The following is a 23456-nucleotide window of genomic DNA, read 5'->3' as shown; positions in this document are numbered from 1 at the left end:
CGTATTTTGGCCTTTCATCTGACCTAACGTAATTTTTTCCTTACTTAATTAAAATCTTCAATAAAGAGATTATAAAGGTTTTTTATCAGATCATTGCACATGAATTGAGAAAAAAAGTTTAGAAATTACTAAATGAGAACATTGTATAAATTTGCCACTGAAGTTTTTTTCTCTTCAGATTTTGTTTGCACCCAAGATCTTGGATATACTCAAAGGATTTGTATGTTGATTAGTATTTTCCTGAATAGTAAGCAGGGGTGGGATTCTACCGGTTCTGTCTACCTCTGTAGAACCGGTAGCTCTGAAGAACAGCAGACATAGAACCAGTTCTATGTCTGCTGATGTTTTTGCCCACCTGCCCACCTGGGCTCTTACCTGACCTTAATTTCCTGATTTTTTCAACTTCAACTGCCGTGCAAAGGGCTTTTTGAAAGGCTGCTCCTCTGCACACAGCATGCTGATGACAATTTACAGGCACCCACTGGCAGTGTGCAGGGAAGGACATCATAAATCACCAAACCTCGTAAATGACCGAACTGGTAGTTAACCCTGTCGGATCCCACCCCTGATTGTAGGACAAATAACACTGGAGTATTCTTACACTTTCCTCACATAACTTGCTAAGGTGGCTTGAGATGATCAGGAAGCACTTCCTAGAAAATCTATAACTAGTTAATTCTCGAGAGTTGTGCTACTCACAGATTATGACTCCCATGTAAGAAGAGCGCTTGAAAAGTTTCAATTCATTCAGTTCAATGGGACTGCCTCAGAATCCCCTCAATGACTGCAAAAAGACAGGCAGCAATTTCATAAAATACTTCTGTTTATTGACTTTGCAAATGGGATTGTCTAATTAAAATCAAGTCCAAAAATGTCATTATCCCACAAGGAAAGACAAGATGTCCACCTCTTGGCCAGGAAAATAAATCCTTGCATATGGAATTTGATTTTTTTAGTATTTTTAAATGAGGCATATTAAGAGCTTTACACACTGAAAATTGTTGAGAAATGTTGAAATATGCAGAATGAAATGATTTCTTCAGAGTCCATTTGTTCTTTACAAGACCTAGGAAGAGAAAGACCACTTTAGATACTGGACCAACTGCCTGGGAGCTTCCCAGTTGCTTGCTGGAGACAGAGGGAGACAGCATCCCTCTTCTAGAGTTCCAGAGAGAATCAGCGAATTTTAGGATGACTCTACTCAATTCTATGGAATTGAGTAATGAATTTGAATAGAGGAAAATTCTAAATTGTGAATAATTATTTAAATAATTGGAAATTCATTGTGACATTTTCTTAAATGACAGAAGTCTGGTCGATGAATAATGTATTTGGAGGAACAGCTCCCACTCATTTTCATGAGCAGAAAGTATAGGAAAGTATTCAGAAATCTATATACATATAAAAGCGAAATACCACTCACGCATCATCACAAAATCTCCAGAACCGTAAAGCCTACAAACTTGAAATTTGGCACGTATGTTCCTCTTGGCTTCTAGATGCTCACTAAGAAAGGATTTTTTGAAATAACCATCAGAGCATTAATATTTTGTATATTATTATTATTAACACACTCCGATGCTAAGGAGTTCTACTCCCCCTCCCCACCTGAAAAGAAATCTCTTCCAACTGCAGTTCAGCTAAGCCAGCCCAGACTCCTTGCTGTCTCCTTGCTCACACAGCAAATACTGTTTCACTTTCCAAACAGCCCTCAACTCTCTCATACGCTGACAGGATGCTAGCCAGATGGATGCTGGTATCAGATCCGTGTATCTGCCATTCTTCAATGGAAGAATGGAAGTTGGTACAAGTAATCCTTTTTGATGTAACCTGAATATATTAAATCTTATATTGAATCTGTATAACTTGCACATGATACACAACTGGAGGATTGGAGCCAGATGTCTAGAAACTTGTCACCTCTTGGAGAGATAGCAAGAAGAGAAAGGACCATAAAAATTCCAGCTCTGGAAGATACTCCCTGGGAACCTCTTCTAAGATCCGTTCCCAGAGAAGGGGAGGGGGGAATGAACATGTTGGTTCTTTGTTTGACTAAATCATCATCTAAATAAGGGGAGGGGTTCTAACTCCCTTTATCTATTACTGTATGCCTGGAGGCATCTTAGATTCTGCTTTGACTAGTAATGGATTCACTTCCTTACAATAAAGAATTCCTTTTGAAACACCTCGCGTTCAGAAGTTCATTCTTTCGGGTGAAGGGGAAAAGTCCGTTGCTTACAGCTGGTAGGCAGAGGCACAATTTTTCCCCTTATTTTCCTCTCCAAAAACTTGCCCGATCACCTAGTATCGTAGCGAAGCACAGGTACCCTGCTAGTCAAACCACATTTACTATCTTGATGCTGCTGCTCTTCCACACAAGAGAGACCACGGACCGGTCAAGAAAGCAATACGGCTGATCAGCAAAGTCATGGACCAGGACTCAGGGACTTACTAGCATGCTTGGTTTACGAGGTAGCAGTAATGATGCCCACCTTCTGGGCAGCTTCCTTCTTTGCTTGGTGAGCCTGTAGCACCGCCACTGCTTCCTCCACCTGGGATAGAGAAATTACATTTGTGGGAGGGAAATCCAGCTACCTTACCCCTTGTATGAGTACCCAGTGTGCAAATGTGGCTGAATAATTCAATAAAGTAGTAACAGTGCTTCAGATCTTGTGCGGGTGTTCCTGTCAGTGGCTCCCTGAAGAAGCTGCACTTGAGATCTGAAGAGCTCTGTGGCCCTCCCTGATGGTCACACTCCAACAAGCAGCAGAAATAGAGAGCAGCCAACGTTCCTGACCCAGGATTGGTGACCGCTAGTGCTTACCTTGGAGCGGAGGGATTCTGGAGACTCCAGCATGTGTAGCAGCTCTGAATTGTCGATCTCCAGCAGCATCCCAGTTATCTTCCCTGCCAGACTGAGGTGCATTGCCTGGATCAACGGGAAGAGACGTTCTCCTGAAGAAGCAAACATCAAAAGAGTTGGTGACTATTTTATTTAGCACGTGGCATCCTGAGGTTTTCTCATAGTGCTGTGTTTTAAGCCAGGGGATCACAAGAATTGTGGAAGAATTAGCTGACTCTGTCGTTGCCCAGGGGACGCGCGAGTTTAGGATTCCTACACTTTTCAGGGAGACTTCTTCCTTGTCTCCCCCCACCCCCCATCCATAACGATTTTGCACCTATGGCTAGGGCAGAAGAGCCATGCAGATGCTGAAAACCCTCTAGATGCATGGCGCAAGGAATTTAAAATCCCCAAGGGAGAGACGAGAGGGGGACAGGCTCACCCAGCATTTGCTTTTGCTCCTGGGGGGGTGCAGCAGCCAGCATGGATGCCGTCAAGGGCTCTTGTCCCTGGACGTGAACAGCAGGCTGCGGGGCCTGTGAGGAAACCAGGGATTCCGCCATTAGCACAGCTCACAAAGAGGTCATGCAAACAATTCTACCAAATTTAGAAGATATACGTGAACAATAAAATACTCAAGAAGAGGACATCCTTTCCTCACCAAAGTTAAAAAAAAAAGGCTTCTCCTTTAGCTGAGGAAACGGCTCATTCAAGTGAAAAAGCAACACCAAGGATTAAAACACACTAAATGATTTGAGATTGTTCCCCGATATTTTATCTGAAAGGGCAACATCTGCTACCAATCAGTTTATTTGAAAGCCCCCAGGAATGACTTGACAGCAGTGTTTCTCAACTTCAGCACCTTTAAAATGGGTAGACTTCAACTCCCAGGATTCCCCAGCCAGCAACGCCAGCCAGTTGAAGTCCACCTGTCTAAAAGGCGCTGAGGTTGAGAAACCCTTACCTGGAATCAAAACTCCTGCTCTCCTGGACATGTTATGCCAGAGAAAGTACAACACCAACAAGCATGAAATAATTCTTTGGATTACTAGGCACAAAGCTGGGTGGTTTACATCTGTCAGAACGTGCCTATGTGCACAAGAGTCACCATTCTTTTCAAGAAACAGAACTTTGGCTTTGTAGGTCAGAAAGTAATTTGCTGCTCAGATGTAGAAAGTGTACTTAGTTGGAACTCAGAAAACTGCTGCATTTTCACAGTGGAGGAAAAAAACCTGCCTTTTTTGGTATTAATGTGGAATGTCTCAACTAGGAAGGAAGAAATACAATTCCTGTTTCTGTCTAAAACCCAAAGACTTAGCCCGGGGGCTGCTGTGAGTTGAAATCAGGCACCAGACCCGCCAGGGTTCCTCCAAGGTTTTGCGTTACCTGTAAAGGCTGGACTGCTGGGTGGGGACTGTGGATGCCTGCAGCATATTTGTAGGGTGGAACAGCCCTGGGAGCTTGGGTGGCTACAGGTGGCCGAGGAACCAGATTTGGGGCCGTGGCGGCAACCCCTGTTTAGGCAGAGAAATTGTGGAGGATCAGAAGCTGATCAGAGAAGTTTAACTTCATTAGCGTGCATTAATCTTTTTCTCCCAGTTTTTTTATTTTATTTTAAAACAAAAAATCCATCTTCCATTTAAACAGTGTGTTGTCCGGGTACAATAATATCTTGTGCAATAACAATTACAGTTGACCTATATTCATTGTATTGGTATTGATTCTCTATTCTTACTGATATACATAGTATGTCTAATTGTAGTAACCATACCTATCGTAACATATTTAACTCTATTAACATATTTTCTATACTTCACTTATCTTTTTTAATTTCAAATTCCCATATTCTCCAACCATCGATAAAAATATTCCCATATCAAATAGTATTCGTTTTGTTCATTCTCTTCAATTACAAGTGTTAGCCTATTAATTTCTGCACATTCTAATATTTTCCTAATCACCTTCTCATCAATCGGAATCTCTTCACTTTTTCAGTTTTGTACAAATAAAATCCTAGCTGCAGTTAATACACGAATGATTAAATATACATTTAATATATACATTATATACATTTAAAAATGTAAAATCCCCAACAGGTAAAATACCCAACAAAAATATTTCAGGTTTTAAATCAATATGTTGCAGTATCTTTTCCAACCATGTGTGTATTTTTGTTCAATATTTTTTGGCTTCTACACAAGTAATGTAATATGATCCGGGTGTCTGGTAACATTTCCAACATTTAGCTGATTTATCTTTAAACAACCTTGCCAAACTTGCCAGTGCAAAATGCCATCTATAGAACATCTTATATAAGTTTTCTGCAGTTGACATTGTTAACTTATACTTTCTATCCCACAATCCCTGCCATTTATCTAGTTCTATTGTATAACCAAAGTTTTTTGCCCATGTTATCATTGTCTCCTTCACTTGTTCTTCTTCCAATTTAATATTTAATAAGTTACTATACAGTTTATGTTTTTCTTCTATTCCTATCAGTATTTTATCCAATTCTGTCAATTCTTTATAAAATCCATCCAATTTAGCATCTTTTTCGTATCTAGACTGTATTTGCACATATGAATACAAACCATATCGTTCCCTTGCTCATTTAATTCTTGTTCAGTTTTGAGCTCACCCTTTTAATTCAAAACATCTTTGTATCTAACAGTATTTCCGATGTTAATAATATTTGGAGGAGTGAATGCTTCCATTGTCAAAAGCCAAACTGGTATCTTCAAATAGTGCTGTGATCTAATTTTATCCCATATTAATAGTAAAGCATTTTTTATATGGTGTCTTTGCAAGTAACCATGTATCTTACTTTTCCCATACCATAAAAAGGGTGCCAACCCAGTTGTAAGTCATGCCCCTCCAAAATTAATAATCTTGTATTCTTCAATACAATCCATTCTTTCATCCATGTTAACACCATGGCCTGATAGTATAGTTCCCAGTTTGGTAATTCAAAACTACCTCTAATTCTTGTATCTTGTAGCATTTTTAAATTCTTACTTTTTTCTCTTCCCGATTTTAGGGTATTTCAATATTTTGTTATGTTGTTTTTTGATGTGGACTTGTAAACAAATTATGTCCAAATTTAATTTTTCTAATTTACTAAAGGTCCTTTTCCTTTTTATTGCCGAGTTCAGTCCATTTATATTAACTGACAGTATCTTTGCCAAAAACTGGTATTCCTTCCTTAGATCTCTAACTCTTCTTGGAATTTGTCTTAAACTACGATTTCTTTCCCTTTATATTTTAAGGAATCATCTCTCTCTCTCTTTCTCTCTGCCAAATCTCTGTTTTTGTTGTTTTCTTAGTAAATCTCAAGTGGACCTCTCTAGGAAGTCTACTTCTTGTCGTGTATCTAGTGTGGATTCTAAATATTTCATCGATTTCAGCCGAAATTTTCTCTTTGGGCACCTCCAGGCCCGCCAACAGTTCTGCCATTATTTCTGCTAAATTCTCTCCCTTTTCTTGATTCATGTTCTGGAATCTCAAATAATAATCTGCCCTATCCATTTCAAATGATATTATTGTTCGTTCTTTGTTTTGATCTGCTAGTGTGAGTCTATAATTAAGCTCTCCCATTCTTTTTCTGTTAGTTTGGCTTTTTTTCTGTTGTTTATACTTTTTGTATATGTTGTTCATTTTTCGCCATCATTTGTTGGAAGTTCTCTATTTTTTTCCACTTTCTCTACTTTATCTTTTACTTTTCCTATTTTCTCTTCTACTTTCCCTATTCTTTCCTTCAAGTCCTCATGCAGAGCTTGTATCATGGTTTACAATTCTGCTTGCATGACATTGGTCTTTCTCCTGTTGTATCATAGCAACCAGGGTTCTCTGCCCAGCAGGGCTAGAAGTGGCAGATGATGATGCTGAAGATGGTGCAGATGTTGTCTTCTTCATTTTAAGATATTTTATTTATAGTATTTATAAATAAGCTCAGAAACTTATTAGAGAAGTTTAACATGCATTAATCCTGTTTGAGGAACCACAGGCAAATGTTTTATTTCATGTAAGCATGTTTTAAACTGATACTAGCAACAGTCCAGGCAGTTTATTTGAATGCCAATCTATTATTTCCTTTACTGATATCTTGGTTGAATGAAAAAGCTTCTGCTACAATATGGCAACCTTCGTCATCAGCTTAATACCTTCCCTAAATATTTTGGGAAAATATCCCTAAATATTTCCCTAAATATCACACACACACCCCCAATACACACACAACTCAAGTTCCCAACCACCACATTAGCTGAGTTGGCTGGAAACTCTGGAAGTTGCAATTCCAAAGATTCTTGGTTAGACAATTGTATATTTTTCATTCATTCGTCCATTCATTCAATAGATTTGTGGCAAATGTTATGCCCGTCTAAATTATAAATTTAGATTTGTTTAATAAATAAATGAAAAGATCCCATGGGAACATCTGAGCAAAATGCTTACCAATCCTCTGGGAAGCACCAGGCAAACTACGGGATGCTTGAGCTGTATTTGTGGGAGCCAAATGCCGTAGTGTTGGCCGCGGCCCAGAATGGCGCATACTGTTGGGCATACCTTGGAAGCCTAGTTTGGTTTTCAAGAAATGGGATGGGAGGAGAAGGGAACAAGTTATTGGCCAGTTACATTAGAACAGCCTTATTAAGTTAAAATTGGAGGGGAAGTCATCCCTGGAACCAGGCCTGTGTGACACCCCTAGAAAACATCCTTAGTTGCCCTTTATGAGCAACTACATGACACTCTTACAAGGGTCCTGAGAGACGGGGGTGGGGGGGGTCGGGGCTTCTAAGGGCAAACTGCTCTTCCACACATACCTTGAGGCCTTCCTCCTGGCTGCCAGCGTGGATTGGGTCTCATCTGAGTTATCTGGTTAGGTGCATAGTATGTGGGTCTGTTCTGAACCTGGAAAGTAAAAGGGGCTGCAACAGGATCAGTCCAGTAACATGTATTCATTGCCCTTACAATACTACTGCCTTAATCCCTGGAAAAAAAGGGAGTGATAAATTGCACAACATCACAAACTCTGATGCCATACCTCGCTTTGGTTTTTTAGCCCTGCTAAACTACCAAGACTGCTACTTCAAATATTGTTAAAAATATGTTCACAACGAACTTCTCCCCCAGGCTAAATTTTAGCTTTCTTGTTTTACCATTTTCTTCTTCAGGATTTTCTGACAGCCAATAAGGAGTTTAATTAGTTAAGATAATACCCCAAAGTACCAGCACTGTTACCAGATGAGCTTATTTACTGTAAATACTGTATATTTATTTATATAAAACTAATGGTTCTTGTCAGTGTCTCTGACTCCATTTGGATGCCATTTGGATGCTATGCCATTCCCTGAGAGAACAATATCATTTAAGCCTGTCTACAACCGGAATCGCTAAGAATCCGCTCCCTGGTCAAATGAAAGGGGTTCCAGCAGCAAATCTACCTTTGTGAAAGAGAAAAGACAGCTATAAGGGTCCCATGAATTTTAGCCCTTGTGGGAAACAGAAACCACCTGCTTTGGTAGGGGCTGGAGGGTGGGACCTCTGAGACACCTCCACCCCCCGAAAGGACAACTGTGCGGAGGACTCACCTGGGGCACAGCGGGCATGAAATACCCTCCGGAAGCCGGCTGGAACTGGCTGACAATGGTGTTCGCTGGCAGAGCTCTCATGCCGGCGATGCGCTGCAGGTACTGGTTGGTGAGGTGGGCCTTGCGCTCCTCCTTCCTCTGGGCCAAGGCCACATACAGCGGCTTGGAGCCCACAATGCGCCCATTCATCTCAGTTACGGCTTTGGTGGCTTCTTCTGGGGAGGAGAAGCAGACGAAGCCGAAGCCTTTGCTTCGACCATCTTCCAGCATCACCTAATGAAAGGCAGGGACTGAGAAAAGGGCTGGCAGTTCTTAGTCCTTGATGCTGTTGCTGCTTGCCTCACCCGGGGAAATACTGCAGGAAGAGAAACACCTCAACATGGACTTCCCAGAGTTTGCCCTTCTTGCACAACGCCCAGCAGCAGCGCTGAGCAACCCCAAAGCAGTTTTGCATCCCCCAGACCCGCCGCTCCTCACTCTTCCTCGGCCAGACACGGGAACGGCATTGGCCCTGATCGAAGGCAGGGTCAGCCCTGGGAGACCGGGTGGCCTCCCCTTTCCCAAGTGCCTGGTTCACTGCCCGGGAGGCTCCCTGCAACGCGGATTCTTAACCGGCAAGACTTCCCCCGCGGCACGTTTTAGAAATGTTGTGTGGAAGATTATTTCTTTCAAGAATTAGGAATGAATATATTTCCCAGATTCTCTTTTAAAAATCGGCACTGTTTTGGTCACAGCAAGAGAGACTGATTTTTTATTTATTTATTTAAAAAGCAGAAATCCCACATGTGAGTTATTTTAAAGATACAGGTGGTCTTCTCTTTATGACCAGTTGCTCAGTGACCATTTGAAGTTACAACGGACCTACCTGATGCCTATTTTTAACCCTGATGGGAAGTTATGATGGTCACCCTCCTCCCGCAGTCACATGGTCAGCAATCGGCCTGCACTGACAGCTGTTCGCAGCCAGGTGACTCCACCTTACAACCGCTTTGCTGAAAACTAGCATTTACTTCTGATTTTTGGCAAAACCATGCACATACATAGTGAAGTGTTAGCTCGTATGGGCAAAACCACTGGTTCACTATGGGGTCATTTACTTAATGACCCTTGCAAAAAGGCCATAAAGTTGGGTTAGTCACATGACTCAACCAAACTGATTTTGGAACCATCCCAACTTACAACTGTAATGAGAAGGCTCTATTAATTGAGGTCACAAGTTGAGACTACCTTTTGCTGAACTGGCAAGTCTGTTCAAATTCTTAATTTCTTGTCCCTGGGGCCCAGCTATTTTATTAACTATGATGGCAGAACTAAATTCCCTCATAAGTTTTTTACATCTGATTTCCATGTACATGCTTTATTTCTACAAAAGATTCAGATGTTCCACTTCCATTCATCCATTCCTTGTCACAATAGTTCTAAGGCCTTATTTGGGCAAATGGCTTAGAAGTGAGTCCCACACAGGTATGCAGGTCTTAAGAGCAGTTCAGGCAATGCTTGGCTCAACTGGAGGGAGTCCTAGCTGGGAGACCCTCGCTCGATATCTGCTTAATTTCCTGCTGCCTTTACCTTAGTACTTGTGATGGATCCGAATGGAGAGAACTCCTTTCTCAGCTTCTCGTCATCAATTGTGTCGTCCAAGTTCTTGATGTAGAGATTAACTCCCTGAAAAGAGGACAGGGACATTGGCATGAGATGGCAACAGTGCAAAATGTGATGTTTCAATTGATTATGAGCAAAGCAGGATTTTCTTTTCTATCGACAATCACCTCCACACATGCCATCAGTTACACAGTCATTTGGAGTTGGTCAGCCTAGACCTCTGACAAATATAAAATTGCATGATCCAGTCTGGGTCAGTCACAGGTTAAGTCTTCCAAGCTTTCGGACTCATGCTGGAGCCCATCCTCAGGGAACGTCTCTGCAGCAGAATGTGAATCCTCACCCAGATTGGATCCTGCAACATTACCCTTGGACGTGTGTATTTGCTTTCATTTGTAATACAAAATTAGGAATGTCACGTCCTTTGCAGAAAGAAACTTTCAATGTTGCAAAGCTGTAGAGACAAGTTTCTTTATGAGAGAATTTGCCTGGATTTGCTGTGCGTTTCTGTAGCACCATTTGTCCCCAGGCCTGCACTGCACAGCCAGGATTGGGAAAGATTCAGGTGCACCTTCCATTAGGCCATTCCTTGGTCCTGCTTCTACTCCTCCCATTGAGGGAGTTTGGGGAGTCCTAAAGGAACTCAGAATTCACACAGGGCTGCTAATCCAGCAGCTTCAAGCTTCAGCAGAGCACAAATTCATGACCTCGCTTGTCCCAACAACAGTCTTGGGCTGTCTCCAGAGGCGAAATACCTGGTAACGACTGATCCTCTCTTGCTTCAGCTGCTCAAACCTGCGCTTCAGCTCTGCCTGCCGCTCCACCTTCTTCTGTGCACGACCCACAAACACAATTTTCCCATTGATATCTTTTCCATTCATTTCTTCTACTGCCTGTAAAAGAATTCAAAGCAGCAAACCCCTTGCAGACATGGAGTCTTCCTCAGGCACATGGTGCTGATTATTATTACATCTTCCAACGTTAATTTGGGATTAATAACCTCTGCAATCAACAAGCTAAAACCTGAAGCAAGTTCAAAGTGTTGACAGACCTTGGATAAATGTGGGGCTTTCAGTTCTTCTCTGAATCACAGGATCCTCTAGTCCTCATTTAACTGAACAGCCTTCTAAGTTCTCCCACTGAAAGGCAAGGCTAAGGCCATTCCCAGACTGCTAGTTCAGAGGCTCCTGGTTTGTGGAGCAGCTGCCCTTTGGTAATAAAATGGGAACGGCCACTACCCACAGACATGCCCTGTGCTGTATCCCAACAGGCATCTGACAGAAAATCGAAAATAAAGGGATTTGTTCTCATTTTATTTCTGCAACATTCACCAGAGCTCCATTTCTCAGTTCAGAAACAGATCATGCCAGACTGACTATCGACATGGGAGCCTCACAGTTTATACCTTGCTGGCCTCTTCATGCTTTTCAAAACTCACGAAGCCAAAACCTTTGGATTTCCCAGCCGGATCAGTCATCACTTTAACACTGAGGGTCTTACCTGTTGTTGGAAGAACAGGGTTAGCAAATGTTACCTGGAGTAAAATTACAAGGAGAGCTTTTCAGAAGGACAACTATTCCTGTACAGATCATTAGATTACTGAACTTGTCCACATCAGGATGCCCACCTGCACGTTGTCTGGAATACTAGATGGTGTCTGTGCACTGACTCTTTTTCCGTTGGTTACCCAAACAGAATGATATACTTTCTTAATAATGTTGCCAAATTCTGTTTTAAAAGCTGGCAGAATTCATTAAAACCTTGCCAGCAACAGTTTGATATAATTATGTCTTTCTTTATTTGCCTTTGATCTATTTTATTTTGTTAATCTTATTGTAGTAGTGTTATTCTGCTCTTGTCCCAAAGGTGCTTTTTCAGGAGGCAACTGGACTTTGTTTTTTCTTTGAAGATGTTTTGCTTCTCATCCAAGAAGCTTCTTCAGCTCTGACTGGATGGTGGGGAATGGAAGGATTTATGCTCCTTGCAGACAGCTGGTCATTCTTTTTAGAGATTTGGTGAGGCCACTTGGAGGTCACCTGAGTAGTGCAAATGGGTGTGGAGCCTTCTTGGCTGCAGGATATTTTCTGTTCTGTGTCCCTTCTCTGTCGTAGACAGGTGCAGACTGTTAGAGATGAGTCTGTGTTGTCTGCATCTCAAACTGAAGTGCAAATGGTTCCTGTAATGTGTAATTTTTCCATCCTCCAAAGTGGCCTCAATGATTCTCTAAAAGGATGCAAATGACCAGCTGCCTGCAAGAAATATAAATCCTTAAATTCACCACCATCCAGTCAGAGCTGAAGAAGCTTCTTGGATGAGAAGCAAAACATCTTCAAAGAAAAAACAAGAAAGTCCAGTTGCCTCCTGAAAAAGCATCTTTGGGACATCCATGACCTGGATGACTGAGAATCTCCATACTTTTAGCTGTACACTTTGGGATGAACACCCTTTGAATGGTGTGAGAGTATGAACAGATTTCCAAAAAATTGCAGACTACAAGAGCCATTTGACTTCAGTTTAAGATGCAGACAACACAACAGACTCATCCCCAACATCCTGCACCTGTCTTCAACAGTGAAGGGAAACAGGGCAGAAAACATCCTGCAAGCCAAGAAGACTCCACACCCATTTGCACTACTCAGGTGACCCTAAGGACACAGACAAACCTCCAGGTGGCCTCAAGGACTTTCTAAAGAATGCAAATGACTAGCTGCCTGCAAGGAATATAAATCCTTCCGTTCCCCACCATCCAGTCAGAGCTGAAGAAGATTTTTGGATGAGAAATGAAATGTCTCCAAAGAAAAAACAAAGTCCAGTTGCTTCCTGGAAAAGCAATTTTGGGACAACTATGACCTGGTTGACTGACAATCTCCATAGACCGTTACTCTGCTGTTACCCTAATCTGATCGATGGTAAAATAATATTGGAACCAGTAACTTCACTGCTGAGCAAAATGGTTATTAAGTGGGAGATCACATGACCGTGACTGTGCTTTCCAGCTGGAAAGAGGCGAGACAACTTTTCTTTGCCTCCTGACCACTCAAGCCCCTGCTTATTATCTTGCACACATTGAAAGCAATGTGATGGCTGGAGATGATCAAGCAAGGAAACTGCCTGCAAAAATCACTTGCTGTTTTTCTCCGCCCGCCCTCCTCCCTCCCAACTGGAAAGAAAGGGCGATCACTGTATCTCTTGAATAACACTCTCAGGGCTCCCAGCCTTGGGCGGCCAGCACAATTGCACTGCTTTTAATGTATAAAAGAGGAAAAGCGTTCTTCTCTTGCAATAATCCCTTTCTCTCCAACCTTTCTGCTTTGCAGGGATGAGGAGGAGAAAAAAAAATATCACAGATTTTCTTGACCCAGGCTCAAGCCCCTCTTATCTCACCCTTGCCTGGCTTCTTCTTCCTGTCATTCAAGGCCTTGCGCCTTGTTCAAACCTTAAAAGCATCGAATTAGCCATCATTTATAAAGGCTTCAGTTGTTAGACGTGAATATAAAAGATCACTTCCTGGAAGACCCACCATAGTTGCTGAAGAGATCCTTCAGCCTCTCGTCATCCATCTCATCCCCAAAGTTCTTAATATAGACGTTGGTGAACTCTTTGGCTTTGGCTCCCAACTCTGCCTCACGTTCTTTATGGGATTTGAACCGGCCAACAAATCTGGATGGCAAAACAACAACAAGCCCTGGTGAAGGCTCTGCTCCTGCCCCTGGGAGGAAGGCAAGGCCAGGTCTCAGGGAAGGGAGGCGAAAGCAAGCAGCGGGGGGGGATGGGACTACGAAGGAGGACATGAGACAGAGCTGAGGGATCCCCTGTCCTGAGGCAGAGAGGCAGCCGGCCAAGGGGAGCCACTCACTGCTGCTGGGCAGGACAAAGCCTCAGGGAGTCAACCCAGCCCACAGCAGGGAGGCGTCAAGTGGAGCCAGCCCCCCCCCCGTGGCAGGGGGCGTTGGCTGTGGCTCGGGCAGGGAAACTCACCAGCCCTGGAGGAGACAGGCAGCAGGCCAAAGCTTGGGCCAGGAGAACCAGCAGCCTGGTGGGTTAATACTGAGATGCATCATGTCTCAGCTTCTGGCTGAGACACTCACACTTTGCGGTCGTTCAGCAGCATGCCGTTCATCTTCTCGATGGCGCGGTCTGCGGCATCTTGTGTCTCAAAGTGCACAAAAGCATAGCCCTTGGAGCCGTTCTCATCACACACCACCTGCAAACGACAGGGGTGGATTAGCCAGCATTGATGGGTCACCTTACTCCATGCTAAGTGTTTCCCAAGGACAAATGTAAGGTGCACCCCCAGTTCAGCATCTAAGGAGGTTCTCAGGGTAATTTCAAAGCCTTTCGCTAGGAGCTCAGTTCCCAAGCTAATTATTTCACTGCAGAGAAAGACGGCGTCAAAATAATTAAAGAAAAAGAGGGCTCCCACCCTCTTTCACCACTAGTCATTTACTCTGCAGACTTCCACATTTTAGAAGTACCCAGTTGTGTCCCAATGTGTACCCACTGAAACATTTTGCAAAGCAGGGATTAGCTCCAAGAAACTCTATAAAGAAGGCAGCTTAGCTCTGCTCTAAAGCAAGGATTAACGTGATGTTTTAACAAGTTGCCTCCCCGCCCCCAGAGTGCAAAACCCACCAAGCGATTATATGAAATGCTGGATGGAATCTCAGAAAGAAAGAAAGAAAGAAAGAAAGAAAGAAAGAAAGAAAGAAAGAAAGAAAGAAAGAAAGAAAGAAAGAAAGAAAGGAAGGAAGGAAGGAAGGAAGGAAGGAAGGAAGGAAGGAAGGAAGGAAGGAAGGAAGGAAGGAAGGAAGGAAGGAAGGAAGGAAGGAAGGAAGGAATTGAGGCCTGGCTCTGTTACACAAACTCAAGTCTTTGTGCCTGAGGCCAGCAGCCCGGTCTTATTTGACATACGTGGGGAAGAAGACCCAGCCAATTCTGAGGGTCAGTTCCACGCAGTTCGGGAAAGAAGAACTGGCCTGTGACTCACCTTGCAAGAAAGGATGTTCCCAAAAGCAGAGAACGTGTCATAAAGTGCTTTGTTGTCTATGGATTTATCCAGGTTCTTAATGAAGACATTCCCCACGCCCGATTTCCTCAAAGAGGGGTCCCGCTGAGACCACATGATGCGGATGGGCTTGCCTTTGATTACATCAAAGTTCATGGTATCCAGGGCTCGCTCAGCTACAGCACAAAGAGCAAGAGAGAGAAGCGAAACTTTACCTTGGAAAAAGCAAACGGGACTCCCTTCAGGAGTTCACCTTTCGCCACTTTCTCCTTATCCATGTTGCAGATTTAGGGAGCGTTTCCTCAGGACAACCTGGAGCTTGAGAGGTAGGTGGCATATGTATATGTAGGCACATACATGCATAGACACGCAGAAGATGATATCAGTACATTATGAACTTAGAGCCCTGGGAAACTGACACTAACACGTTGCCTGATAACACCTAATAAATGCATGACAAAGAAATAACCTATTCCAGAGAAGATTCTGCCCTGCCTGGACGACGCAGGCAAGCACTAGAGAAGAATGCCTGTTGGCCTTGGATGCAGGTGACTTGGATCGTTTTTATCATATCTCCAGCCTTCCCTTCTTTGTTACGGAGAAGATTACCGCTTACAGCCCTGGAAAAAGTAGATTATCTGGACCCCTTCTGGTCAGGTTCAGACCAGGATACAGAAAGCTTTGGTGGTGCTTGTTGATATCCTATGTGGCAGGCTCAGGATATGAGTAATGCATCCATCCTGGCCCTTCTTGACTCTCAGGCACCTTCTCTACCACCGACAATGGTATCCTTCTGGACCACTTTAGGGGGTTGGGAATGAGGGGGTGGTGCTCCTCCTTCCCCCAGGGCCAATTCCAGTTGGTGATGTCTTAGATCAGGGCTGTCAAACTCACGGCTCACGGGCCGGATGCGTCATGTGCTGGCCAGTCACGCCCGGTTTAGCAAAGGGGGGGAAGTCGCCATATGTCACCTGACGTCGCCATGACAACGTGAGTTTGACACCCGACTTAGATTGTTACTTGGTAGCCTGGCTCAAGTTTGGGGAGCTGGGTAAGAACATACTTTGGCTAAGCCATACCAAGACTGGCTGTGGGTTTGGGGCCCCAAGGGTCCTAGGGAGATTGTATCCTTGACTTGTATGGGGTTATTCACCACTCCATTCAGATTTAGTATCCAATTTGGGGGTCCTCCTGGACTCACAGCTCTTGCTCAAAAGGTGACAGCTGTGATCAGGGGGGGCTTCTGCCCAACTTTGTCTTGGGCACCAATTGTGTCTCTTCCTGGATCAGAGGGAACTGAGTATAGGCACTCACAACTTATCCAACTCCCAACAATGCACGCTACATGGCGCTGCTCTTGAAGACTATCTGGAAGCTTCTATTAGTCCACAATGCAATGACACAGGCAGCTATTGGTATTTCTCTACTTCACAAATGCAGTGGCTCCCTCTGCACATCCAGGTGAAATTGAAAGCAACGAAGCCTTGCATGGCACAGAACCAGTTTATTCGTGTAAGCACTGCCCTCTCACAAGAATATCTGCCCCTCCGCATTTTATAGACCGACTGTATGTATGTATGTATGTCCCTTCTTTGTTACTTTATAAGTAATTCAAAGCAGCAAACACACACAATCCTCTTCCTCCTCCTATTCCTCCTCACAACTCCTCCTCAGTGAGTGGGTCTGGTATGCTCCAAAAGGGAGGATCCATTCTGAACCTCCTCTCTGAGATCATGCCAGGAAGCCTGTTTTCTGGGTACCAGCCCCTGCCACATGGAACTATCTTTCTCCCCAAAGCCCAATAAACTTGGGGTCTGCAGGCCTTTCAAAAGGCAGTTGAGTCCCATGTAGTTGGGCCAGGATGAGTACTAGCAGTTGGTGATACAGCCTGAATATTTTTAATTGTTTTAAATTACCTCAGTGGCATGTGTTGGGAGGGGATAAATGGTTTTATACAGAATCACAGCATTTGAGTTGGACAACTGCAAACATGTTATAAACTAATACACATTCAAAGCTTCTTTGCGAGCAACCAAGGGAGGTTCAGGCGAGTCTCTCACTTGCTAGACCAGTGGTTCCCAAACTTTTTCAGTCCACTGCCCCCTTGGTGCTACAAACTCATCCTCAATGCCCCCCACCCAGGGGCGGGATTCAAATTTTTGTGGGCGTGACCTAATTTGAGGGTGTGGTTTGCTGGTCACGTGACTGGGTAGGCGTGGCTTGCTGGTCACATGACTGGATGGGCGTGGTAAACCAAATACAACTGGTCCTCACTTAATGACCGGTTGCTTAGCAAGTATTCTAATTTATGACTGGCCTCCCCAGAACTACTTGACCTGTTTTTGGAGTTTTGACACCCATGCGCACACACACACACACACACACACTCTCTCTCTCTCTCTCTCCCTTCTAACCCTGCTGGAGCAGGTCATTGGACTAGAATCGGCAAAGCATCTCTGATTAGATTCTAGAAGTGAATAGAATCTAATCAGAGATGCTTTGCCGATTCTTGTTGATTTGTTTTATTTCTATTTCTTTATTTTATTTTGCTGAATTGCACTGACATGTTTGTCCCTTCTTGTGCACAACCCAGAAGCTTTTGTGATTCTTTGCAGCAAAAATAACGGACCTCTGGCTTTGCTCTACTTTTCAAATGCGCTGCTGCTGCTGCATTCTAGGTGCTGGCCCCGCAGGTCCACCCCATTGAGCCCGCTGCACTGGAGGGACCTGCCCAAGTGGAGCGGTGCACCAAATCAATGGGGTGAGCCTGGGAGGGAAAGAGAGAGAGAGAAAAGAAAGAAAGAGAGAAGGAAGAAAAGAAAGAAAGAGAGATGGAAGAAAAGAAAGAGAAAAGGGACAAAGAAAGAGGAGGGGATGGAGGGGGAGAAAGAGAGACCTGATGCATCAGATTGAAATGAGGCCTAGTTTAGAGGCCCTTTTCCACACTGAAACATCTTTGCCAGCATCTTTGCCAGCACATTGAAACATCTTTGGCTTCTATTAATTAAAAGTTTTGTGGATGAAACATGGCCAAGACTATCAGGAAGCTCTCACATTTTGTTGAGGCTTTAAACAGGATCCATTGGACCAGACCTCCACCCTAAAAAAATACTTTTCCTCAATGTATTACAGTACCAATTCTGAAGAAGGCAAAACCAAAATGTACTGGTAAATTACAACACACACACACACACACACACACACACTCCCACTCCCTTCTAACCCTGCTGGAGCAGGTGAATGGACTAGAATAGATATCTCATTATATTTCTCTCCCTCCCTCTTTATTTCTTTTTCTTTCTGTCCCTTCCTTCCATCCCCCCCTCTTTCTTTGTCTGTCCCATTTTCTTTCTGTCCCATTTCTCTTTCTCTTCTTCCTTCTTTCTTTCTCTCTCTTTCCCTCTCTCAGGCTCACCCCATTGGGATGATCCTTCGGGGCCTCGCCCCAAACACAATGTTGGGAAAGGAGAGCAAACCAGAGTGGCTTTGCTCTCCTTTTCAAACATCCCGCCGCTGCCATGTTTGAGGCAAAGCCCGCAGGATCACCCCATTAAGCCCCTTGCATGCTCTGGTACAAGGGGCTCAATGGGGTGATCCTGCGGGCCTCGCCCCAAATGCAGCGTTGGGAAAGGAGAGCAAACCAGAGCGGCTTTGTTCTCCTGGATGTTTGAAAAAGAGAACAAAGCCGCTCTGGTTTGCTCTCCTTTCCCAACGCTGCGTTCGGGGCGAGGCCCCACAGGATCACCCCACTGAACCCCTTGCACCGGAGCGTGCAAGTCAATGGGGTGATCCTGTGGGGCCTTGCCTCAAATGTGGCGGCAGTGGCAGGATTTGTTCTCACCCCTGAATTGTGCCCTGCAAGAGGCCCACCTCCAGCGCCCCCTGCCGCCTCTTAGCGCCCCCCTGCCAGCCACCTTGCCTCTTAGAGCCCCCAAGGCATCCCGCCGCCCCCTAGGGGGCAGTACTGCCCACTTTGGGAACCACTATGCTAGACCTTCTGCAACAGAGACACTCAGACATGCCACTCATCCTTCAGGATTCTATTTTTATACTGAGCAGCACATTAAACGGTGACATATGCACACCAGATCCTGTTCATAAAAATGCAGAAGCTTAGGAGTAAGTCTCATGCCAAGAACTACCTTAAATTGTGAGAGAAAGGGGTTCAGAGGGCGAGGAGGGACTGCCCGATGCCAACATAGGATTGCGTTCATTGCTCAGGCTGTCCTGGACAGGTTCAGAAAAACTAATAAGGGCAGTGGCAGTCTGGTCTAGCACTTAAGGCACCAAACTAGAAAGCCAGAGGCCGTGGGTTCGAGTCCCTTCTTAGTCATGAAAGCCAGCTGGGTGACCTTGGGCCAATCACTCTCTCTCAGCCCAGCACACAAGGTGGTTGTTGTGGGGAAAATAAGAGGAGGATGGTGCACTGGATATGTTCTCTGCCTTATTTGTAAAAATAATAAAGGCAGGATGCAATTAAATTCAATTAATTACATTAGTGCCTGAGAATGGAAGACAGTTTGAATAATAAGTGGCAGATGAGCAGCCAAAATACAGGACTGGCTGAGATTTTAAAAGATTAGGATGCCACTGATGCCAAAAAAAAGCAGATGCCAAACAAGCCAATGCAATCCTAGGCTACATCAACAGTGGAATAGATTCAAGACCATGTGAAGTGTTAATATCACTTTAAAATGTCTTGGTAAGATCACACTTAGAATACTGCATCTGTTTTTGGTCGCCCCGATGTAAAAAAGATGTTGAGATGCTAGAAAGAGTGCAGAGAAGAACAACAGGGATGATTACAGGGCTGGAGGCTAAAACATCTGAAGAATGGTTGCAAGAATTGGGTATGTCTAGTGTAGTGAAAAGGAGGACCAGGGATGACAGGATAGCAATGTTCCAATATTTCAGAGGCTGCCACGAAAAAGAGAGCGTCAATCCATTCTCCAAAGCTCCTGAAGAAACAATGGATGGAAATTAATCAAGGAGGGAACCAAACTAGAAGAAATCTCCTAAGTGAGAACAATTAACTAGTTGTTGGGGTTCCATCAGGCTTTTAAAGACACTGGATAGCCATTTGTCCAGAATTGTATAGGGTCTCCTGCTTGAGCTGGGGGTTGGACTAGAAGACCTCCAAGGTACCTCTTAATTCTGTTATCCTGTTACTCAGTTATTCTGATGCCTGTATGACAGCAAAGCTACCAATATGGCTTCTTAACTAAGGTTGAAGTCAACATTTGGGAAATTTGACACGTTCCGATTTTAACTCTTCCTGTATAGGCTAACTGAAACATGGCAAAACCAAGCAGCTCTCAGAAGTAAAAATGCTACACAGCCAACCCTCATCTGTCACACAAAACACAATTCTTAATTGATCCAGCTCTAATTCAAGGCAGAGGAAGTGGAAATGTTCTCTATCAATACCTCCCAGAGTCCCTTCCTAATTCAACTATTCAACCATGCACCCCGCATAACCTAAACAGGATTTGTCACAAGTAACGGACAAGGATGCAGCCAACTTTGGTGGTGTTTGGTTCCAAGAACTGTCCAAGATAATACTGGACATACAATAGTGGAAGGGCTGGCGTAACCTGTGCTCTCCAAGATGAATTGTGTGATTTCAAGTCCTTGTTCCTTTCCCATGTGGATCAAGATTTTAGTTGAGGGACAAGGCTCAGTTGTCTTTCTTTATCCAAAGTAGCATTCATTTCAAGTGGCACTTTAGTCAGCTAGTTAAATTAGGCAACGTTTATTTATAGCAGGAAGGGGTGTTCCAGACAGAGATGCTGGTAACTCTTTGCAACTGAAAGGGAAAGGCAATTTGAAACAGAAGTAATACAAGAGAATTTGAAAATTAGGGGGATCTCTACCTGCACAGACATTTCTCCAACATCCAAAGCTACCTGCTAATAAAAACTACTAGAATAAAGATTCTTTTGGTTTGAGCACTGGGACAAATACTTTAGAGGTTATTCAGTACTGTGTAATGTTCTACCTTTATGAAACACTATCAGAAATTAAGTTTCCTGATAATGGATGCATATATAAAATTTCTACCCCATCTTCAAATAAAGAAAGTTTTCTCATAGGTATATTATAATATCAGTGTTGATTCCGTACCTCGATGACATCTATGATAGTTCCTGAGGAATTTATAGCCACCTTTCAGCAGTCTACAGTTTCCTCAAGTCATATTACTATGATGGAACAAGAAATAATATATTGATCCATTAATGTCCCTGATGGGTCATATCTGAAAGACCATTTCAAGGCTGAGTAGAATTACCCAGAATTACAAAATCTTCTGAATTTCCATGGAACACACCTTACGTTTCTGATTATTTGGGAAACACCAAAACAGAAGGTAAGCTATAAAGCACGGTTTACACATCACACAAAATGCCATGCTGAAAGAAAAAAACCTCCCAAGTTGTAACTCAGTGCGATACATGATCCAATTCCTGAGAGCGGATGGAGTCCAACTCTGAATCTCAGCTTCTCTTTAGAGATTGAACTTGGAGATGCTCCAAAATAACATTATCCATTTATGTTTGCCCTCGAGACATCCTTTCCGTGATATTGTATGAGCATCCTTTTTAGAATTGGGATCAATCTTTAATCTGAAACCCACAGTTGGGCACAAAGTTCAAATTTATCCACCCATACAAGAACCGTTCTCCAGAAAGCAGCCCTTTTCTCCCTGTGGGCCATTTCGCCCCATGTTCCTTCTCCATTGCCCAGGCAGTCAGAGGAGGAAGGCTCTTGGTTCAGAAGCTGGATCAACACCTCCACAGGGAGCCAGCAGCTCCCAAGAGGAAATCCTCTAGGGAACCCCATTCCAATAAATCATGGGACTCTTTGGGGGGTCACCTACTACATCGTCAATGAAAGTCAACTTCCAACCACCACAGAAGAACCTGTCCTTCTAAGACAGCCAGGTGAGATCGCGCTCTCTCTCAAAACAGCCCCCTTTTCTGACCCCCTTTTCAGGACACGGCCCCTGGATGACCACCCAACCACAGGGCCTTCCAGGCCTCTTCAGGAACAGGAACCAGTGGGAATCCCAGTGAGACCAACTTAAGTTAAGGAAACACCCCAGTAGGCGGCACTGGGAAGCCGCATTCCCTTTGCTGCCAAGTAGCCCACCAGGAGGCCTTGCCAGGCCAGCAGACAAGGTGCAGCCAGCTGGGCTTGGCTTTTATTATTCCAGGTGTAAAAATCCTGTCCCAGGAGGGAAGAAGAAGGGAAGAAGGAAGGAGGGAGGGAGGGAAAAAGGAGGGAGGGAGGGAGGAGAAAGGAAGGAGGGCAGAAGGGAAGAATGAGGTAAGGAAGAAGGGAGGAGAAAGGAAAGAGAAAAGAAGGGAGCGAGCGAGGGAGGAAAGGAGGGAGGGAGCCAGAGACTCAATCTGGGCCCGGAGGTCCTACAACGGTTTCACCCCCACCTCAGAACAAGATTAAGGGGAGCGGGGGGGGGGGGGCTCCGTCTCCCAGAATCCGCCGCCCACGCGGCCTTGCCGGGCCTTGCGGGTCCTCACCGTCGCCGGGCTGCTGGAAGTTGACGTAGGCGTAGCCCAGCGAGCGCCGGGTAATCATGTCCCGGCAGACGCGGATGGAGAGGACGGGCCCAGCGGGGCTGAACTTCTCGTAGAGCAGCGCCTCCGTCACCTCGGGGTGCAGGTCCCCCACGTACAGCGACGCCATCGGGTAGCTGCTCCCGGCGGAGGCGTTCATCTGGGCGGGCGGCCGTTCCGGGGCAGCGGCGGAGCAGCGCGGCGAGCGGGGCAGGGCAAGCCTCGGGGAGCCTCTCCGCACGCGGCCAAGGCCTCCGGGCGAGGATCGGGCCTCTTCTTCCCGGGGGCTCCTCCCCGCCCCGCCCCGGCCAAGCTGCGGCCGAGAGCGCCCCACTGAGGCCTTCAGAGGACGCGCCGAGGCTGCCCCGCCGCCACCGGGCCTGTACGGGCCGCCCGCCCGCCGCAACAGCAGCAGCACCACCAGCAGGAGGAGGAGGAGGAGGAGGGGCCGGCCTGGCGGGCGCTCCCTTCGCTTCGGGCTGCCGGAGGGTTCCCGCAGGTCCCGGCCTCCTGCGTCCGACTCCAGGGGGATCCGGAGCTTTCCTTTGGGACCGAAGAAGCCCAGATTTCCTGTTGCCAAGTCAAACGTTTCTTTATGAGTTTTGCCCCATTTTACGACCGTTCTTTCCCCGGTTTTTAAGTGAATCACTGCAGATTTTAAATTTAGTAAGAGGGTTGTTAAGTGAATCCTCAGGTTTCCAAAGGTAACCACAGGACCCTGCAGGGGTCATACATGTGAATCAGTTGTCATAGGTTTGATCATAGGGCCCCGGGGATGCTGTAGCAGTGGAAGTAAAACCCAGGTGGCCTCCCGCCTTGGATATAAAACGGAGGCTGGTTGAAAA

General features: G+C 44.9%; 1 protein-coding gene and 1 non-coding gene across 4 annotated transcripts; both read right to left on the bottom strand.

The window, feature by feature from the left end:
- Positions 1-805: 805 nt before the first annotated feature.
- PABPC4 (poly(A) binding protein cytoplasmic 4) lies at positions 806-23030 on the bottom strand. Of its 3 annotated transcripts, none has more exons than XM_087970249.1 (15): positions 22576-23030; positions 15020-15213; positions 14121-14236; positions 13553-13692; positions 11438-11532; positions 10788-10925; positions 10000-10095; positions 8431-8703; positions 7663-7750; positions 7295-7414; positions 4229-4356; positions 3285-3378; positions 2825-2955; positions 2453-2552; positions 806-1066 (listed from the first exon to the last, which is right to left on the bottom strand). In XM_087970249.1, exons 1-14 carry the CDS (start codon positions 22769-22771, stop codon positions 2466-2468), a joined length of 1896 nt encoding a protein of 631 aa, XP_087826375.1. In that variant the 5' UTR covers positions 22772-23030; the 3' UTR covers positions 806-1066; positions 2453-2465. The 3 variants fall into 3 exon arrangements, with proteins under 3 accessions (XP_087826375.1, XP_087826376.1, XP_087826377.1); XM_087970250.1 differs by having other exon boundaries at positions 2493-2552; positions 22576-23029; XM_087970251.1 differs by having other exon boundaries at positions 22483-22867.
- On the bottom strand, positions 10474-10601 carry LOC113416093 (small nucleolar RNA SNORA55). Its single transcript, XR_003371402.1, has one exon. It is a non-coding gene; the product is annotated as a small nucleolar RNA SNORA55 (small nucleolar RNA).
- Positions 23031-23456: the final 426 nt, after the last annotated feature.

Source organism: Notechis scutatus, chromosome 8 (genome assembly GCF_049901735.1).
Source record: "Notechis scutatus isolate UNSWTSFEM ecotype Mainland chromosome 8, rNotScu1.2, whole genome shotgun sequence".
NCBI classification, from domain to species: Eukaryota; Metazoa; Chordata; class Lepidosauria; order Squamata; family Elapidae; genus Notechis; species Notechis scutatus.
Note: the sequence above shows the minus strand (reverse complement) of the source record. Positions and strands in the feature narration are given on the sequence as shown.